We start from the raw sequence: 20,103 nt of genomic DNA on the forward strand, positions 1-20,103 counted from the left end.
TCCCCGACCCTGCTGGTGGGAGTGAAAATTGGTGCAACCCTATAGAAAGCCATTGGGCTATATCTACTAAAGCTTAGGCCAACCTCAGACCTAGCATTCACCCAGGATTATACCCAACAGAAGTGTATGCGTCACCAAAAAGACACGGACAAGAATGTTTACAGCAATACTGTTGTAATAGCTAGAAGCTGGAAATTCCTCAGGTGCCTATCAATAGTAGAATGGATTTTTTTAAATTGTAGTATGTTCATACAGTGGAATAACATACAGTAATGAGAAATAACAAAATATGACTACATGTAATAATATGGATAAATCTGACAAATATAACATTACTAGAAAGAAGGCAGAGACAAAGGCATATATATCGTATAACTCTATTTATATGAAATTCAAAAACAGGCAAAATTAATGGCTGCCCTTGAGGGATTGTGATGGAAGAGGGCAGAATAGGGACTTCTAGGCCTTGCTAATGTTCTGTGTGTTTGACCTGGGTGCTGGATACTCAGGTTTATTTAATTTGTGAAAAGTTTGTGAAATTTTCCATATGTCTATTAGTTTAAAAAATTGTCCTTGTGACACATGCCTGTAGCTACTCAGGGGGCTGAGGCAGGAAGATTGCTTGAGCCCAGGAGTTCAAGGCTGCAATGAGCTATGATCATGACGGTGCACTCCAGCCTGGGTGACAGAGTGAGACTGTTTCTTAAAAAATAATAATGGCCGGGCGCGGTGGCTCAAGCTTGTAATCCCAGCACTTTGGGAGGCCGAGACGGGTGGATCACGAGGTCAGGAGATCGAGACCATCCTGGCTAACACAGTGAAACCCCGTCTCTACTAAAAAAAATACAAAAAACTAGCCGGGCGAGGTGGCGGGCGCCTGTAGTCCCAGCTACTCGGAAGGCTGAGGCAGGAGAATGGCGTAAACCCGAGAGGCGGAGCTTGCAGTGAGCTGAGATCCGGCCACTGCACTCCAGCCTGGGCGACAGAGCGAGACTCCGTCTCAAAAAAAAAAAAAAAAAATAATAATAATAATAATAATAATAATAATTAATAATAATAATAATTTCCTTGAAAATCTCTAAGGAAGATGCCACTTTGGAGACTGAGGCCAAATGAAGTAAGTAGCTTTTATTCAGAGGTCATATTTTACCAGAAAATTTAAAACAACTGTCTGTTTATACACTCAACACACAGTACAGCAAGATGCACCCATATGAGAGACAAGGACCCCAACATCCGCAGACAGCCCTGCAGATTCCCTCTCCCTTCTCGGGTGCACTCTAGGGAGCGTGGCAGTTGGACAGAACAGCAGACAGACTTGCCTCTTGCTCTTGTGGGTTTTCTTTCTTTCTCTTTTTTGCTGAGCATATAGTGCTAAAGTTGAATAAGTGAAATATGCAGTTTTCCAGCAAATTAACAGCTTGTTGAAAATACTTTCTGCAAAAAAAAAAAAAGTCTCTCTCTTTGCAACAAATTATCTAAGTGCTTCTACAACTCTAAAAATACGACCCGTCTTAAATCCACTTCCCTTTGCAACTTGCCAGCCTTAACTGGCCAAGGGTCACAAAAGCGCCACTCAATACACACCGCGCTCAGCTGCTGCCTGTGATTAGTTATTTACAGATCTGTCTTCCCTACCATGTTGTGAAGTCCAAGGGCTGTATCATAGATCTCTCTGGGACTTAGTACAATCTGTTGTGGAATAAATAAACACATGGACGGGTAGACAGATGAATGTTTTAGCAGCTATGCTAAGGTCTCAGGCCAAGTAGATGAAAATATTTCTTAAGACAAATATTAAAAAATAAATTTATAACTGTGAATAAGTATGCGGATGAGATAAAACAGTATCGTAAAAGAGCTGAAGAGTGAAGGCATGTAAAAAATTACTTGGGAACGATCACTTGAAATATGGGGGCCCTGTGGTTCACAAATAAAACTTTGGAAGGAAGCACCAGCGCTCCCCAGCAAGGTCTGCCCAAGCTGCCACTCGAAAGCCCCAAGGGAGGATCTGGGAGAGGATCCGGGAAAAAACAAGAGGGACTTGGACTCCTACTCTGTGAGACAGCAACTAAGAATTAGATGGAAATGGACTCTTAGGTTCTACTCAGGCCATAGGCCCCATGTTCTGATGTGAAGTTTGTATTATTCCTGCTACCCACAGAGTCTCTGGAATCAGAAACTCTTAAGACATTTCAGGCAGCAGGAACCGTGGAGATGATGCAGCCCAAACCTCTCGTGTATGGAAGCTGGAAGTCAGGGCAAGGAAAAGGTGGCCTGGGACGACTCTGCTGCACAGGACCGGGTGCAGGCCTTCTCCACCCACCCAGGGCTCTTTCTAATCCCCACACCTGATACGCACTTCTTTCTTTGGAAATTGGCTCTCTGTCCACAGAAAAGGTAAAAAACAAAAATAAAAAAATAAAAAGGAATTTGGCTCTGTGACTTTGGAAAGAGATTGTCAGATTGTATCCCGGTTGTAAGGGTCTCTACTCCCAAAACTATGAGTGCTGAAGGGTAGGACTGTGTTTTGCTCACTATTTTATTTCCAAGGTGCAGCACGATCCCTGCCACACATTAGGCTGTTAGTATATATCTGTTGAATAAATGAACGAATGGAGTATAAAATATAGTAGAGGGTCAAAGTGCAGTTCTTACGCATGAAGACTTTTATGTGTGACTCCTAAAATTTCATTAACTCCTACCAGATTCGCCCCTCAAGGTGCACTCCTTACTTCTCCAGTAGGAAACAAGACGATGTTGGGAATGTCAGAAGTTTAAAGGCTATTAAATACTCAGTCAGCTTAGGTCACATCTGCAATTGCTTTAAGTCGGGCCAGCTGTGGAGTGGGTGGGAGCAGACTTTATGGCAACAACAAAAAGAGAAACATGTGCTCTGCTAGGAAAAAAATACACCACAGATTCTGATGTCACCGTCCACATGCAGCTCCAGTGCTTTCCAGCTCATTCTGCTCACTCCCACACTGAAAAGAGGCCTTCCTGGGTGCAACATGAGGCCAGTCCCCTCTGCACGTGTGGACCCAGGGCTTCTGTTCTGCACGTGTGGACCCAGGGCTCCACAGCTGAGCTCTGGAAGGGATTCTCTCACCAGCACGTATTACAGAGCAAAGCACCACATTGCCAAACTCCCTTGGGAAGACCTCTCACAGTGAAGAATTTGGCACAGCAAGAAAAAATGCATAAATCCAAGTTGAAGATTTCACACTCTGAGAGATGTGTACACCAGAGTTGATTCTACAAGACATGAAATTAAACATACCCTTTCCATTCTGCTCCCTCCTCAGCCTGGCCAAATACCACAGCCATTGCATCTGTTACATATGTTCCAACCCAAATCTGCTCAGAATGTCCCCACAGATGGTCTGCCAGCACTCTAGGGGAGGTAAAAGCCAACACCCACACTTAGTCATGTGTTGCATGACTCATGAAATCCAACACAAACCACTCGGACGGTGAGGTGACAGAAACAGAAGCGGTCCAGAGAGAGCTGTGACTGGATTCTGGCCGGGTGCGGAGCAGGTGAAAGGAGAGCAGAGCTGACGAAAGCCTCTCCTGCTGCCCTGGCACACCCCACATGCACCAGGGCCCCTGTGCTGGGGCTCAAAGTTGGGAAAAATCCAAGTGCAAGGAGCTTGAATCCCAGCCCAGCCCTTCCCATTGGCCAGGACAGCAGCAAGTAAGATGAGTACTTGGAAGGAAAAACCCAAACTGTTCTTCCTACTCTACGCTCACACACCACTCAACACAACACTTCTGACACCAGATGTGAGGAGTTTCCCCCACACACCATGCAGTTCTCTACTGGACACCAGTTGGTTATCTTCTAATTCAGCACAATTCTGACACTATCCACCTGGACATAGTGTCAGGTCCTACAGGTGAAGAGCTCAGCCCACAAGACTGCCCCCACCGCAGATGCCAATCACAAGTACTAGGCTGTCACCTATACCTCCAACGGATTGGCCGTACACTGAAATTCCCACGAACCCCTTCCTTTCTTCATCAGTTTGCTAGAACGGCTCACAGAACTCAGGGAAACACTGTTTACACTTACCCACGTATTAATAAGAGATAAAGGCTGCAGATGAACAGCTAGATGAAGAGAAATAGGGCAAGGTGTGTGAGGAGGGTGCAGAACTTCCCTGTCCTCTCTGGTGCCACTCTCCAGGAACCTGTCCCACAGCTTTCCCAAAGCCCTCCAAATCCAGGCCTTCTGGGTTTTCATGAAGGTATCATTACATAGGCCTGACTGGTCACATCGCTGACTACTGGTGATCCACTCAACCTTCAGCCCCTCTCTACCTCCCCAGAGGTCATGGTGTGGGGCTGAAAGTTCCGACCCTCTAATCACATGTCTGGTTCCCCTGGCAACCAGCCCCCATCCTGAGGCTGTCCAGGAGCGCCCCCAAGAGTCACCTCATTAGAACAAAAGATGTTCTTATTACCCAGGAAATTACAATGGTCTTGGAAACTCTGTGTCAGGAACCAGCGTTAAAGACCAAATATTATAACAAAAGATTCCCCTAGTGTCCTTATCTACAAAGGTTTTAGGGGCTTTATATTAGGAACTAGGGGTAGAGACCTGTATATATATCTTATTATACCACAGTATCACAGGTTCTAATCAACACAGAAAACCAACATACCCCTAACATGGCTTTGATCAACTGAACTTGCTTCAAATATCTTGCAGTTTCACATTTCTATATTTAATAAATATATTTTAAATTTCACCTGAAGGAAGGGGTGGAAGAAGGGAATTATCAAGGGTCACTTTTTGGAGTAATGGACATGTTCAGTATCTTTATGGTGGCGATGGTTTCACAGGTATATACCTGTGTCAACACTCATTATATACTTTAAATCAGTACCGTTTGCTGTATGTTAATTATATGTCAATAAGGCTTTACAATGCTTTTCCACGGGATTTAAATAGTTATTGTTGAGAGTATTCTAATAATCACTACTTTTTTTTTTTTTTTTTTTAAAAAAAGACAGAGTCTCACTCTGTTGTCCAGGATGGAGCACAGTGATACGATCACAGCTCGCTGCAGCCTTGAACTCCTGGGCTCAAGCAATCCTCCTGCCCCAGCCTCCCAAGTAGCATGCCCAGCTAATTTTTACAAAATTTTTTGTAGAAACTAGGAGTCACTATGTTGACCAAGCTGGTTTCAAACTCCTGGCCTCAGGTGATCCTCCCAGCTTGGCCTCCCAAAGCACCGGAATTACAAGTGTGAGCCACCATGCCTGGTCATCATCACTCATTTTTAAAAGTGCTGAGTTTCAAAGTTCATTCATAAGTCATCAGCTTCATTTCACATGTTTGTTTACAGGAATCAGTTTAACTCGCAGAGTCAAGCGACAGTGCTAGGTTCCCACAGTTCCTCTGGGAATTCATTCCAGGTTCCAAAAGCAGCTCCAGCCCAGAACAATTGTTCCCTGTACTCATCCCCGCTCCCCACTCCCCATCAGCGGGGAGGGGTCCCCACTCCTCTCCTGGCCTCTGCCTACCACACAGGGAATGCTTTCCCTTCTCACTCCTTGACCCTGGGCCCCTGGACGTCCACTAAGAAAATGAATGTAGATATATGAGAAATCCTGCTCAGGGCTAAGCACTTATGAGATCCCATGCAGGGAACCAATAAGAAAGCCTCCTGCTCCCCGGTTTTCAGTGGTCCCAGCAGGAGCACAGACACACAGAGCCCGCCAGTCACATAGAAGCTGGCTGAGCAGTGTGCCTTCCCTGCTGCTGCAAGGCTGCCCAGCCAGGTCTATGGAACTGTGCGCCACGATGCCCTCCGATATCAAAGCCGCCAGGAGCAGGGGGCCTGGGCCTTCACCAGCCAATGATCTTGGGGAGCCCCAGAGCTCTGAATTCAGGAGATGGCTGACAATGAAATGCTGACAAGTGGCCCCTCCTCAGAAGCCCTAAGGAGGGACCTCACCCCACTCCACAGAGCCCAGACGAGCTGCTCTTCAGCCATTTCTTCCCAAAGGCCCTGACTCAGCAGGAGGCAAGCAGTGGCTTCCCTGCCTGTGAAAGTGGGTCCAGCAGCAGTGCCCCTTCTGCCCCGTGGGGTCGCCCAGCTCTGGCATCCTCAGAGGGAAGGGGAGAGTGGCAGGGCAGGGGTTCTGGCTCTTGATTTGGTTCTCTTAGTTCAGTATCCAGAGTTTAAGACCCAAGCAGCTCACAGCTCACACCAGCTCACCCCAGGAAAGAGGGTGACATTCACAGGCCTGCCCCTCCTTCCCATGCAGGCTCACATCCCAAACCCTCTCTGGGTGTCACACTTCAACAGACCTATTGTGCCCACATAACCAGCTTATGTGTTCCCCCTTTTCCTGAAGTGTAAAGCAAATCACTCACCGTGGAATCTGAAAGTCACTACAGTGTAAAGTTCATTAGGAAACCCTCTCATTGCACTCTGGGTTCTGAAGTGCCTATGGGATCTGGTGAGGCTCTAAAGGCCAGAGAACAGAAAAGAGGATGTTAGTATGTGGGCAGTGGGGTAGGAGAGAAGGAAGTCTTCAGTTTGTCACAACAGGAAGTTCCAGGAGTATCTGAATCTGTGAGAGCAAGAGGACCCTTGGCTATAACAGGAGATGGTGAGGCAGGGGGAAGGGGGAAGGAAGGGAAGAAAAACAAGCCAAAAATCCTCACTGCTGCCCACCTGGCAGCCTTTAGGACACGAAGACGTTGCCTTTAGGACACAAAGGCTCCAGGGAACTAAGCGCAGGGCTGGCCACACCCCCAAGCCCCAGGGTTCCCCCTAGCTGAGCAGTACTTTGCAACTCAAAACAGGGCCACATCGGCAGGTGGACAAGGCCAACACTGGGAAAGGCTGAGCTCCAAATACTCATTTGTAACCAGTCACTGCTGGGAAGGCAAGATGACTTTTCTCGCAGATGCGTGACACCACACTGATTCCTTAGGTTCCCAGGTTAGCCAGAAAAACCTATTTTACCTAAGTTTAGGATTAATAATGTTACTTAAGCCACACTTAGTCTGTGTATAATTTAGTTTTAACAGGAAGAGGCACTCTGAATGCCAATTTAGAAATTACCTGGCCCCTTGAGCAGGTGGGTAGGCACTGGATGCTACAACCATCTTGGGACCCACAAGGGAAGGGATAGCAGAGGGTACACACTTCCCAGCACAAGAGCTCTGCCTGCCATTTGCCCGAGAGAAGGTAGGTCTGAGTCAAATACTTCTGGGGTGTTACGAATTGAGGGGAAGGAGGGTAGGAAAGACAAAGGTTTGGGAGGTGAGTTTGTGGATGCATGGCTTGGAATGTGAAAGTGATACCTAAACCACATCTATAAGAACTTGCACTTATTATATTAGGGCCAACTTCACATGATATGTTACAATAGCATAGAATTTAACAGCCCCATTCACAAACCCTCTGAAAGGACTTGATTACAATCACATCCTAAGTAGGTAGGCAAAACATTGACTCTTTGGCCAGGCTTGATGGCTCATGCCTGTAAAACCAGCACTTTGGGAAGCTGAGGTATGAGGACTGCTTCCAGGAGTTCAAGATCAGACCAACCAGGGCAACACAGTGAGACCCCAATCTCTCTATTTTTTTAAATTAAAAACAAAAACAAAAAACACGGATTGTCAATTCTCCCATGTTAGTCTGCAGCTCTACGCTGAGGTCCATGAGGCCGAGGGATTCCCATCCTGCCACTGTGAGATGAGCTCAGTGTGCAAGCTTTGCACTTCTTGCAGTGTGGCTGGTGGACGCTCTGCTCCCTCAGGCAGGGGATACAGTGGCAGGGTTAGCCTGGGCACTGGGTAGGTGGCGAATACCACTGCCTGCCTACGTGAGGTGTCAGAACCTAAGCACTTCCCAGGCCGCCAGCCTGAGTCTGAGCCACTCCTTGGCTCACTGAGACCTGCAGATGAGAGTCAAGATGGCAGAGGTGAGAGGGAGACTCATCAAGCAGGATGGGTTTCTCCACCCTGACCCCGAGTGAAGCAGGAAGAAGATATCAAACTCGAGGGGATGGGGGAGCAGAGCAGCATGGCGAACTGCCCACCTGAGCCTGTGGCAGCTGCAGGGCCTCAGTGGGAGGGGGTGGAAGGGAGGTGGCAGTGGGGGAAGAAACTGGTGACTTACGTTGTATGCATTAATAATCAGTTGAATAATATTTTTGGAGTCTCCATCTAAAATCTCCACTGTTGTTCCAGGTATCAGGGCTGTAAAATTCTTGGGAAAAAAAGTAAAGAGAAGAAATAAGTTAATTTTGCCCTGCCAACCATCAGAGTGAGCATTGCTACACTGAGCTAGAACAGTAAAGGCTCCTAGCACCATATCCTGCCACCTTCTCCCACCATGAACTAAAAAAGATCCCACAGGGAAAAGCAAGAAGAAATGGCACAGAGGAAGAGTTGATGCAGTAGGCCGTGGAATATCCAGCCCTATATATCCATAGGAAAGGGGCTTACAAGGTCTTTCCCTAAACGATAGTGTCTTGAGCCCCCTCCCCTCCCACGGTGACAGACAGCTCTCTCAAAGCCCGTCTTCTAAGGTCACAGCTCCTGACAGTTTCTTGCCATCTCTCCCCCGGTCTCTGAGGTATTCACAGGTTCAGCTTTCAGGATCTGCTCAATCTGTTCAGAAGGAGTGAAAAGGGCAACTTTTCCAAGGGTCAAGTATAGACCCTTTCTTTAATAGGAAGCTGAGATATGAATGGCACCCTCCCAAGGACCTCTGAGGTCCGGTGGCAAAGGCGCAGCCTTGAAGTACCCACCTTTCCTCTTTCATCTGTACTAACTCCTGAGTCTGCCACTTCTAACAGTGACAGAGACATCCACCACCCTTTCCCTGCCTTGGGACTGGATGGGCTCCCTCCCCCAAGCAAGGTGTATTTAGCTCTGAGGAAGGATGCTTAAGCCAACGTGGACTTCTTCCCTCTGAAAATATCTGGAAACCCAATATAGTCTGTGCAACTGAGCCCTCTAAAAACATAAAACGTTATTTGTAAGTGAAAACTTTTCTTTCTTTCTTTTTATTATTATTATTATTTTTTTTTTTTTTGCGACAGAATCTCGCTGTGTCCCCCAGGCTGGAATGCGGTTGCTAAATCTTGGCTCACTGCAACCTCTGCCTCCCAGGTTCAAGAGATTCTCCTGCCTCAGCCTCCTTGGTAGCTGGGATTGTAGGCACACACCATCATGCCCTGAATAGGCTTTATCCTGCTATCTTCCACTAAACAAAAAAAGAAAAACAATCCTTTTCCCTTGTTTCATCTTCTAACATTGATTTGGACTAAAGGAGGATAAAGAACTCAAGAAAATGTAAGTGGCATTTTATCAGTGATAATCTCAGGCAGGAGCAATAGAAAAACACAATCAGACAAAGGTCCTTTTGTGGACATTTAAGAGCGAGGAGAGGGAACTATGGCCAGCTGTTTGGGGGTGGAGGGTGGAGAAGGATTGCAGATTAAGTTCTCATTGCTTCACCATGTAAAAGAATCTCAGAGGCGAGTTTACACTTAGCTTACATGAGCACACCGAGGAGATCTGTAATTCAAACGTGGCTCATCTGTGACTGAGAAGGAGCATGTTCATGTGGGGAGTCTCTGAAGATGGTCTGGGGTAAACCAGGAACAGTCTCTTTAGATGGAACAGATCCGTACCCAGACTGCTCTATTCACTCAGGACATTTATTGGTCTCTTTGGGAATTCCTGCCCCAGACTAAATGGGGTAGTCCAGGGTGACCTGGAACAGTTTCTTTAGATGGAACAGACCTGTACCCAGATTGCTGTATTCACTCAGGACATTTATTGGTTTCTTTGGGAATTCCTGTGCCAGACTGGCCCACTGGTCTCCTATAGTCTGCAGGCTCAGGCATAAAGCTCTGGAATATTGGGATTAGTGATGTAGCCTGATGAGATGCCTTACTTTTCTTTGGGTATATCTTCATTTTGTATTTTCCTTCTGTAGTAGAGTGTGCCTCTCTCTGTTTCCAATTCATCACCCCAAAAAATGTGAATTTGTGCTATTTTCAAGGTTTTTCTCAGAATCAAATTAGATACTATATGTTCAAATTTCTTGTAAGGTCTTCACTGCTATGCGAATGCTTAATTGTTTCATCCTATTATTTTCCATTAGATCAAGACTGGGCTATATTCCACCCCTCCTTTGAATTTCCCCCATATATATAGGCAGAGCTGTAAACACTCCTCACCATCCCCTCTACTCCACCCCACATTCTAATCTCCCAAACACCTTAGGGTCAGCCTGGCCCCTAGAATTAAATCACTAGCCTCCCTCCCTCCCAGCATACCTTGTACAGCATATAATGGTTTTTCGTCACTGCGAAGATGAGGTTGATGTTGTTCTCTGCCAATTTCTCTCCAAGCAAGGCAAGGGATGGATAGTCCTAGGGCCAAGGCAAAAGTCAAGGCTATGACATTCCTAACAGGTGCAGATACCAGCACCTGGCTCCAATGCACACTCAGCAGCCAGCATTTGCCAGGGAAGCACCTTTTCCTTAGGTGGCCCCTTAGAGTCCCTTAATAACTAAGCCTCCTTGGTAGCTCCTTAACGGAGGAACTGAGTAGAAGAGACCCTCAAGGAAAGGACCCTGTGGCATCCACCAAACTAGATTCACTCCTCTCATCCCAGAGTGGAGAGGTGATGAGTGGAGGTTTTCCATATCTGGTCTGTGTCTCCATCCTTTCAGCAGGGAGGGGGACAAGTGGGGATGCCCTAGAGAATAGCCACCACATTCCACCCTCTGTCATCAGCGTTTCTTACCTTTCCTCTCTCCTCTAAGACTTCTCCTCCCTGCCTCCTTGCATTATTTTCCTTCTCCTATGCCTAACGGTTAGGCCTGCCAACATCCCCCACAGGTCCTGCTTCATCCTGCTGTGGCTCAGATGGGCAGAGGAGGGTGCCGAGCTCTGGACTAAAAGTTGGGCCATGGGGCAGGGGTGCAGAGAGAGGAGGAAGAGAGGAAGCTGAGAGGCAGTTTAACAGTGTCCTGAGGGATTCTGAGGACTAATGATGGGTACAGGTCCGCATCTGGTGAGGTCCTACAGTTATAGTCCTTTTTTCAGATTCCATTATTACTAGACAAGATGGAAGGCTTGGGCACCGACCACCTCTTGAAACTGGAGAAAATGGGCTTCTCTAGGGAGGAAAATTGGGAATAATTCCTCTTTGGCCACCAGAATGGATTTGAGAAAGAAAAGGGTGGAGATTTTGGGGGGAAAATTGCATAGTGAGTATGCGAGATCTTGATCATTGTTGGGTCTGGGTGATGGGCATGTAGGGTTCATTTTGCTGGTCTATTATTATATATGCTTGAAATTGTGCACAAATTCTTTTAAACTGCATAACTGTGGTTCTCATTCCGTGCAGAACACCTCTGCCCACCACTGACATTGACAGGCAACTCACCACCTCTGGGAGTCCATGTCTAGAAGTCAGGAAGTCCTGCCCTATAACTTCTATACCAGTTATGACCTTCGCAGGCATAGCACCCACCCTCCTTTAAGATCCCCTCCCCACTATGAGATCTATCCTGTTTCCCCTGGGCCATCTGTATCCCAACCAAACACTCCCCATTTAGATGCACATTGGCAGAAAGATGAACCAGCTACAGAAATCCCTGAGAAATGTTGTAAGTCAATTAGGAGTTCCGGAAACCCAGTTGGAGAAGATGGAGTAATGAAACCCAACACCAAGAATGGATCAGAAAGCCAGTGAATACTGAGGGCCAGATAAAGGTTTCAAGGCTGGGCAAGTACTCAGACCACAGGCAGGGTCACAGGAGAGGCATCAGGGAATGGGGGTTTGGTCCCCAGCACTCACCATCTGGTTGGATGCAGTGTACTCGTTGGCCTCGTTCAGGTGGCACTGGCCATCATGTGGCTGCACCAGGCCTCCCAATTTTCCATCCAATGCGATATGGGGCACATCATCCGTTGTGAACACCAGCAAATGCAGTGCATCCTTTCGCCAGCCAATCTTCTCCTGAAGGACAGAAGGTGGATGGGTACACCAGTCTTTCTGCCCACTCCTGCCCTGGTCATGCAGGGCACTGGTCCGTCTCCGGAGTCATGGCCTGAAGCAGAGGCATTCCCTTTGCCATGTGTACCTGGGGCACACTCACAAAACCATTCCAAAGTGCTCTGAAGAGACACAGCCTGGACTGGGGAAGCCCAGATGCACACAGACAAATGTCCAAGGCTTTGCCCACTTCGGCCCATGCACCTGGAACCCCCTCCCTCCAGCCCATCATACTCTTCTCTGCTCCTTTCAATGATGTCCCCTGAGGGCTGATTCTCCTGGACGCTTCCCCTTTTGGCCTCAGCAACTCTTCCTTCCCCAGAACAACCTTTAACCTTCCCCCACCAGCTCCCCCATCAACATCCCCTGTTTGGCTGGGCTAGTCTAAGATGATAGTTAAGTGAACATGTCAGTCCCCCGATTAGACCTGAGTCAATCAGAACAGAGCACTCAAATGACCAATAGGTGGGTTTGTCTTTTGAGGGTTTGTAAAACCTGCCATCTATTCTGGTAGATATAAACCACTGCAATCGTTACTTGAGCCACATTGGTGTTTAAAGTCAATCAGATCCCTTTTCTCCCTTTACTGCTCCACTATCTGAAATGTATCCAGTCTTCAGACTGAGGCACAGCTGAATACAGTCTGTATTGCAAAGGAAGGACTCTGCATTTTTCATATTCAGCCACTGTGGTGCCAACCCTACACAAAAACACTCCCAGTCATCATTTTTACGAGCAGCTAGACCTTGATACAGAGTAACAAACACTGGGATATGGTCGCCTTCTTAGTAATGGTGAATCCCAAAATGCGTCGGATTTTGCAGTGTGAATATATGAAGGATTTAAACACTGCTGAGAGTCTTCTATACCTGCACACTTGCTATTGAAATAGGAGGACTGGATTCACAGACCTTACAGGTTAAAAGCTATTGCTCTCTTACAATAGATGAAGAGTAGACGGTATCATCCTCTCTTACTTATCATCATAAGGGTGGATAAAACAGCCAAAAGAGCTATGATATTTTCTCTCTTGCTCCAGAGGCAGCATGGACATACAAAATAAATAAATCACAAAAGAGTCCACCCACATGAGGAGGAAAAGAAGTTTGAAAATAAGCCAGTGAGGACTGACAGCCAGGAGACCTATTGTGAACAAAGCGATTAGCCTTTTGGGGAATCAGTTTCTTAGACACTCAACATTCATCCAGCATTCAATCACTGACTTCTTACTGCATGCCAGGCCCCAGAGAAGGCACTGGGTCCACAGAAGAGCTAGTTCCAGACCTCAAAGAGCTTACAGTCAAATGGAAACAACAACTTCAATACACCATGACAAGAGTGTTAATGAAGGGAAGTCCAATGCTAATGGAAGCCAGGGAGAGGCGGAGGAGGGAGAAGCTTCCCAGCACAGATGATGAAAGTTAAACTGAGCTGGAAAAAATGAGGAGGACACTTCAGAGAAGCTGAAAGAGGGTGGGGTGGCTCACACCTAGAATCCCAACACTTTGGGAGGCTGAGGCGAGAGGATGGCGTGAGGCCAGGAGTTCAAGACCAGCCTAGGCAACATAAGGAGACCCCATCTCTACAAAAAGTACAAAAAAAATTAGCCAGCCATGGAGACACAGACCTGTCATCCTAACTATTCAGGTGGCTGAGGCAGGAGGATCACTTGAGCCCAGGACTTTGAGACTGCAGTGAGCTATGATCATGCCACTGTACTCCAGCCTAGGCAACGGAGCAAGATGCTGTCTGTAAAAAAATAAATAAATAAAAATAAAAACAAACAATTTTTTAAAAATTTAAAGGAAGCTGAAAGAAGGAATAGGAAGGGAGAAGGCAGAAGAGGAAGTGGGCATTCTAGGCGCTAACAGAAGCTCAGAAGGCAAAGGAGCACAGTGAGGAGGCCAGACACATTTTAGGAACCTGGAGTGAGAAGCCTAGAAGGTCCCTTACTGTAATGAAATGCTAAGCCATAACAAAATCACTTAGGGGTAGGAGTTGGCATAGTGGTTCCCCTTGCTGTCAGGATTGGAAGAGGTCACAAAGAGGCTTCAGGGTGCTGGTGATGTTCTGTTTCTTGACCTTGTGAGCATTTATCGAGATGTATGGTATAAACTATACATAACTATATATAAAATATATATATATATAACTATAGTTTTCTGTGTGTATATTTTGATAAAGAGTTAAAACCTATTAAATAAATTAGGCAATGCATTATAAGCCATGGAGTGTGGAAAAGAGGGAGCCAGATGCCTGGGAAATAAAACACAATCGACAGAAAGTGTAAACTAGTAGAGTTTTTTGCAGGAAACATGTGATCTGTTATCCACAAGGGCACAGCCATGTGCTCAACACCCTAGTAAGAAGCAGAAAACCAACTTTTAATTTGACAAATTGTATTAAGAACCTTGAGGAAAATCAGAGACCTAAATAAATGGACAGAGATATCATTTCAGGATTGGAAGAGCCAATGGTGTTGAGACGCCATCTCTCTGCAAATTGGTTTATAGATTTGACACAATCACAGTCCAAAGCCTAGAAGGCCTTTTTGAGAAAATGACAAGCTGATTATAATATTTATATTAAATTGTAAGCAATGGAAACTAGCCAAACGATTTTGAAGAAGAAGAACAAAGTTGGAGGACTTATTATCTTAGGTCAAGACTTATTACAAAGCTACAGTCATCAAGGCTATGGTAATGACAAAATCTATGCAATGACAGAATGCATAGATCAGTGGGGAATGGGATAGATAGAGCAAAAATAGATCTACAAATATCTAGTCAATTTAGCAGAGAATACTGGAACTGGACATTCATATGCAAGAAAAATGAAGTTCAACCCATACATCTCCCACACACAAAAATTAACTCAAAGTGGATCACTGACCTAAACGTAGACCTAAAGCTATAAAACTTCTGAAGGAAACCTAGGAGAAAATCTGTATGACTGTGACATAGGCAAAGATTTCTTAGATAAGATGATTCCTAGGATACAAAGTTGATGAACTGGGCTTCATCAAAACAAAAACTTACTTGTTCAAAAGCTTCTTTTAAAAATACTGTTAAGAAAATGAAATGACAAGGCACAGACTGGGAGAAAATATTTGAAAAAAATAAAATCTGAAAAAGGATTTGTTTACAGAATATATAAAGAGCTCTCATTAGTCACTAAGAAAATAACAACTGAATTTAAAAAGTGGTCAAAAGATTTGCACAGACAATTCACCAAAGAAGAGCTACGGGTGGAAACAAGCACAGGAAAGGGTCCTCAACATCATTATTCATTAAGGAAATGCAAATCTGAACCACAGCGAGATAGCCATTAGATCCCTATTTGAATAGCAAATGAACAAACAAACCCTCACAGTATCAAGTGCTGATAAAAACATGGAACAATTAGAACTCTCATAATTGCCTATGAGAATACAAAATGTTTCACCAACTTTGGAAGACGGTTTGACAGATTCTTACAAAGTTAAATATACATTTACTATCAATCCAGCAATTCCACTCTTTGGTATTTACCCAAGAGAAATTAAACTTTATGCTCAAATAAAAACCTATATGCAAATATTTATAAAAATGTTATTCACAATCGTCATAAACTAGAAACAATCCAAGTATCCATCAGTAGTGAATAGACACATTATATAAATCCATACAATTAAATACTACACTGCCATAAAAAGGAACAAACTACTGATAACACACCACAACATGGATGAATCTCAAAGCATTATGTTAAGGGCAGAAAGCCCGACTCAAAAGGCTAATTCCATTCATATGGTATCCAGAAAAAGAAAAAAATACAGGGACAGAAAACAGATCAGTAGTTGCCAAAGTGGCTTAGGGTCATGGGAGGAGATGGATGACAAGGCATGCTGGGAAACTTCCCGGGGTGATGGAAATAATCCATATCTCAATTGTGGGGGTGGCTATAAGACTTTATACCTAAAAAGGATCAATTTTACTCTGTGTAAATTATCCTTGACTCAGTGATTCTACTTCAGGGCAATCTATCCACAAGAAGTATTCTGAAATACATGCAGCAGTATTTTTATTAATAGTGAGAAAAAGGGAAAGGCATGAATATCCCACTGTGCCAGAAAAGGTAAATAAACTCAGATATCTCCTCTACACCCATCAGAAATTATTCATAGAAAGTATAAAATTATGTATAAATATCTATAATATAAGCTGAAAACAAAGAATTTAGCACTATAGTTGTAGTGTGATTACAAACTACTTAAGAAACAAGCATAACACTCCATTAAGAGAACAAAATATCCCATAATGTGGTTGTGGTTGGGACTGGAGTTAAGGTCATAGACAATTTTTGTTTTCCCATTATTTTCCAAGCTGTCTTTAATAGGCGGGCACAACTTCTGCAAAACTGGGCTCTGGATGTGGCTCTATCATTTAACTTCTTCAGTCTCTAGTTCCTCCACGCCAGCTTCTTGAGGGTCTTGTGGGGACACAAAGCAGGGTGGGAGTGAGAAGACAGAACAATGTGGAATTTGGGTGCCTTCTGATAAGCATGTGAATTTTCTTGCTGCCCCTAGTTACCTGTGCAGTTTCAGCCGAACTATTCAACGCCTCAAAATCTTTTTTCTTACCAGTAAAACAGTAATAATAATACAAAACATGTATTATGCACTTCCATTATTCCACTTAATCTTCAATACAACCTTTGTGACATAGGTAATATATTGCGATCTCTTAGGTAAGGAAACTGGTGTTCAGAGAGATGAAGTGACCATCCCATCAACTAGCAAGGGCCAGAGAAGCCAGATTCAGATGACCAAACTCTTGCCCACATTCATGTACAGAGAGGAACTGTGCATGTAATAAATGGGATAATTCATAAACGTGCCTGGTTCATGATAGGCTCTCAGCTTGTGGCTGCTGGATCCAAAATAAATGTTTGTTGAATGGAAGGTTGCATCTAAAATGGAAATAGCTCCACAAGTGAAGGATGGCTCAGCATAAGAATAATAATTCTGTTTTCTGTGAAGTGGGCTCTTGTTATGTAAATGGTGTTAACAAACTTGGCCCAGAGGTTGGGCTGCTGGGAATGAGTCAGGACATGCTTGTTCATCACCCAGGCTTTCAGGCTTGGAGGCTTTACAAGTGGTGACTCCACAGAGTATTTACATTAAAAATAATTTCCCTTATTGTTGGGTTGGCTGGCAGAGCTAGCTGTTTTGAAGGCTTGAGTTCTGTATTCCACATTTGGGGAAGGAAGCAATAGTGGGAAAGTGGATTGAAAAAAAAGGAAAACAATGAACTACAAATGGAATATAGCATGAGAGCCAGAGTACATCAGCTTTGGAACAGATTCTAAGGTCAAATCTTTACCCTATTCTAACTGTGGGCCCCTGAGTCAGTCACTTCACCTCTCAGCCTCAGTTCTTCTTCTGTAAAATGGAAATAAGCCTGCTTTGCAGAGCTGTTGCTAGGTTTAGACAGAATGTATTAAAAAGTATTATAGTTAACACATAAAAGGGAGTATATAAAGGGAACTTGTAGTTATTATTCTATGACCAGTAATAATTTTTACGTTTCCTCTCTTCTCCTTTTACTAATTGATATGTGAAGCTATATGACTGTTACAGGAAGTATCAATTATTGCATGCTAAACAATTTAAAAGCCTTGTATTAATTCAAAACTACAATAAGATCCTACCACATGCCTTTAAAGTGTCTAAAATTTAAGACTGACCACATCAAATGTTGATAAAGATATGTAGAGACTGGAACCCTCACACCCTGCTGGTAGGAATGTAAAATGATAAATGTTCTTTGGAAAACAGTTTGGCAGTTTCTTAAAAAGTTAAACACCTACCATATGACCCAACCATCCCACTCCTGGGTACTGACCCAAGGGAAATGAAAGCATACGTCCATACAAAGACATGAACATGAACAATTACAGCAGCTCTCTCATAACAGGCAAAAACTAATGTCCATCAATAGATGAATGGATACATAAACTGTTGTGTATCCATGTGATGGAATACTACTCAGCAACAAAAGAATGAATGGATACACTAACAACATGAATGAATCTCAACTGCTAAGGGAAATAAGGCAGGCAAAAAAAGAGTGTATACTAGACATACGAAATTTGAGTAAATGCAGTCTAGTGTGCAGTGACAGAAACCAAATTCATTGCCTGGGGTAAGGGAGGCAGGAGGGAGAAGAGGAAGAAATGATGACAAAGGGGCATAAATACACTTTTGGGGGTGAAGGATATATTTGTTACTTTGATTGCAGAGTTGCTTTTGTGAGTGTACATAAATATCAAAATTTGTTAAACTGTATACTTTCAATATGTATAGCTCATTGTACGTCAATTACACTTCAATGTTCAGGCTGGTCTTGAACTCCTAGGCTCGAGCCATCGCCGCGTTGGCCTCCCAAAATGCTGGGATTACAGGCATGCGCCACCACGCTGGGCCCAAATACTTTTTTATTTAATAGCAGTATCCACACAGAATTTATGTGCACGGGCTCAGGTATCTGGCTAATCTGAGTTTGGTCCCATGTCTCCCTTATCTTGTTTTTGTGATCTTAGACAAGTTACTTCATCTTTCCCTATCTCAGCTTCCTTGTTTATAAGAGGGAGATAATAATAGTATTGATAAAATAGGGTTGTTGAGAGAACTGAAGAAGATGATACACATTGAGCACCCCACTCAGTACCTGGTATGGGATAAATGGTGATTAATAATTATCATCATAGTATTTCCATGAAGTTGAAAAACTGTCACTCATGTCTATAACTCAGAAGCACATCATCTTATCTTTAGATTATATTGATAGAATTATGGGTGATGCTTATTTCCTTTCTGCTTATCTACATTTTCTAATTTTTTATGTTGAACAAACTCTTTTTATAAAAAATAGTTTTTAAAAGAAAGAGAAGACCTGTTTATTTAGCTGAACTTTTCTCTACGTCTCTGAGTAAAGTCAAAATATAAACAAAACCAATTTCACTAAACATGACAGAGGCCAGCCTCAGATGAAAGTGTCAGGAGTGCGTGGGGCAGAAATGCACTGGATGCAGATGCATGAAGCCAGGCATTCTGTCAGGGCTGCAAGTCTTCACTTCTCTGTGTTCACTGGTGAAATTCACCATGAGGTCTATTTCCAACTCCCACTTTCACACTCACTCGAGGGAATGACCTCACCTGTTTCGTTACCCACAGAGATAGGTAAAAGGACTTCTCTCTTCACCTATTCCCAGGATCTCACAGTTCTGCTCCTAGGCCCTAGGATGCCTTTCACCCAGCGCTCTCCACTCCGTCCTAAACAAACTGGCGTGTCCTCCCAGCCTCGCTCTGATCTCACCATCCCAAGGGAAGAAGTGCTCCTCCCTCCTTGAGGAAACGCAGCCCTGCAAACCCCACCCTCTTTGGAGAATTTATTCCTTCGTCACTCTGTCCTCTGGTCCCTTCCATGTGCCTACAAATATGCTCATGGCCCACTAATAACAAGCCTTCTCTTCACCCTGCTATGCCCCTAAACTCTCATCACTCGTCTCTCTCTCTTTTTTAAGACTAGCAGACCTATTCCATTTCCTCTTCTCAGTTCCTTAAAGTCTGACTTCACTCTCAGTCATCCATGAAAAGGGGAAGCAGGAATGAGATGGAAGACCAGCTCTTCCCAGTCACTGAGAAAATTCACAAAAATGGACTCCTCACAGGAGTGAAGACAGACTCGCCGGCCTGTTCACTTCCAGCATCTGGCCCCAGAGAACATAGGGACTGGCAGAGACAGAAACAAATGGTTAGGGAGTAAAGGACCTGGTTTCACTAGTTTGAGGACACAAGCTTCCAGCCTGTGGGACAATTTGGCTTCTTAAGGCTGAAAGAAGTCACACTCTGTGGCTATAGGTCCGACAAAAAAAGGAAGCTCACGCAGAGAACCAAGAATAGCTTCCATCCTTCTCTGCCCCACCCTCCACAGTTTGTCCCTGGTCTCTGTCCCACCTGACTTTCACCCACATGGTAAAGTGGCTCCATGGGAAGCCAACAGGAGCCAGG

General features: G+C 44.5%; 1 protein-coding gene across 2 annotated transcripts in view; it reads right to left on the minus strand.

The window, feature by feature from the left end:
* The window catches only part of ITGB5 (integrin subunit beta 5), a 124,364-nt gene that overhangs the window by 45,532 nt on the left and 58,729 nt on the right, over positions 1 to 20,103 (minus strand). For both annotated transcript variants that reach the window (XM_003894034.4, XM_017955219.3), the window contains exons 6-8: positions 11,853 to 12,014; positions 10,321 to 10,416; positions 8,148 to 8,237 (exon numbers count right to left, since the gene is read on the minus strand). In XM_003894034.4, the coding sequence (XP_003894083.2) occupies positions 8,148 to 8,237; positions 10,321 to 10,416; positions 11,853 to 12,014 (348 nt within the window). The remainder of the gene's footprint in view (positions 1 to 8,147; positions 8,238 to 10,320; positions 10,417 to 11,852; positions 12,015 to 20,103) is intronic.

Source organism: Papio anubis, chromosome 2 (genome assembly GCF_008728515.1).
Source record: "Papio anubis isolate 15944 chromosome 2, Panubis1.0, whole genome shotgun sequence".
In the NCBI taxonomy this organism is placed as follows: Eukaryota; Metazoa; Chordata; class Mammalia; order Primates; family Cercopithecidae; genus Papio; species Papio anubis.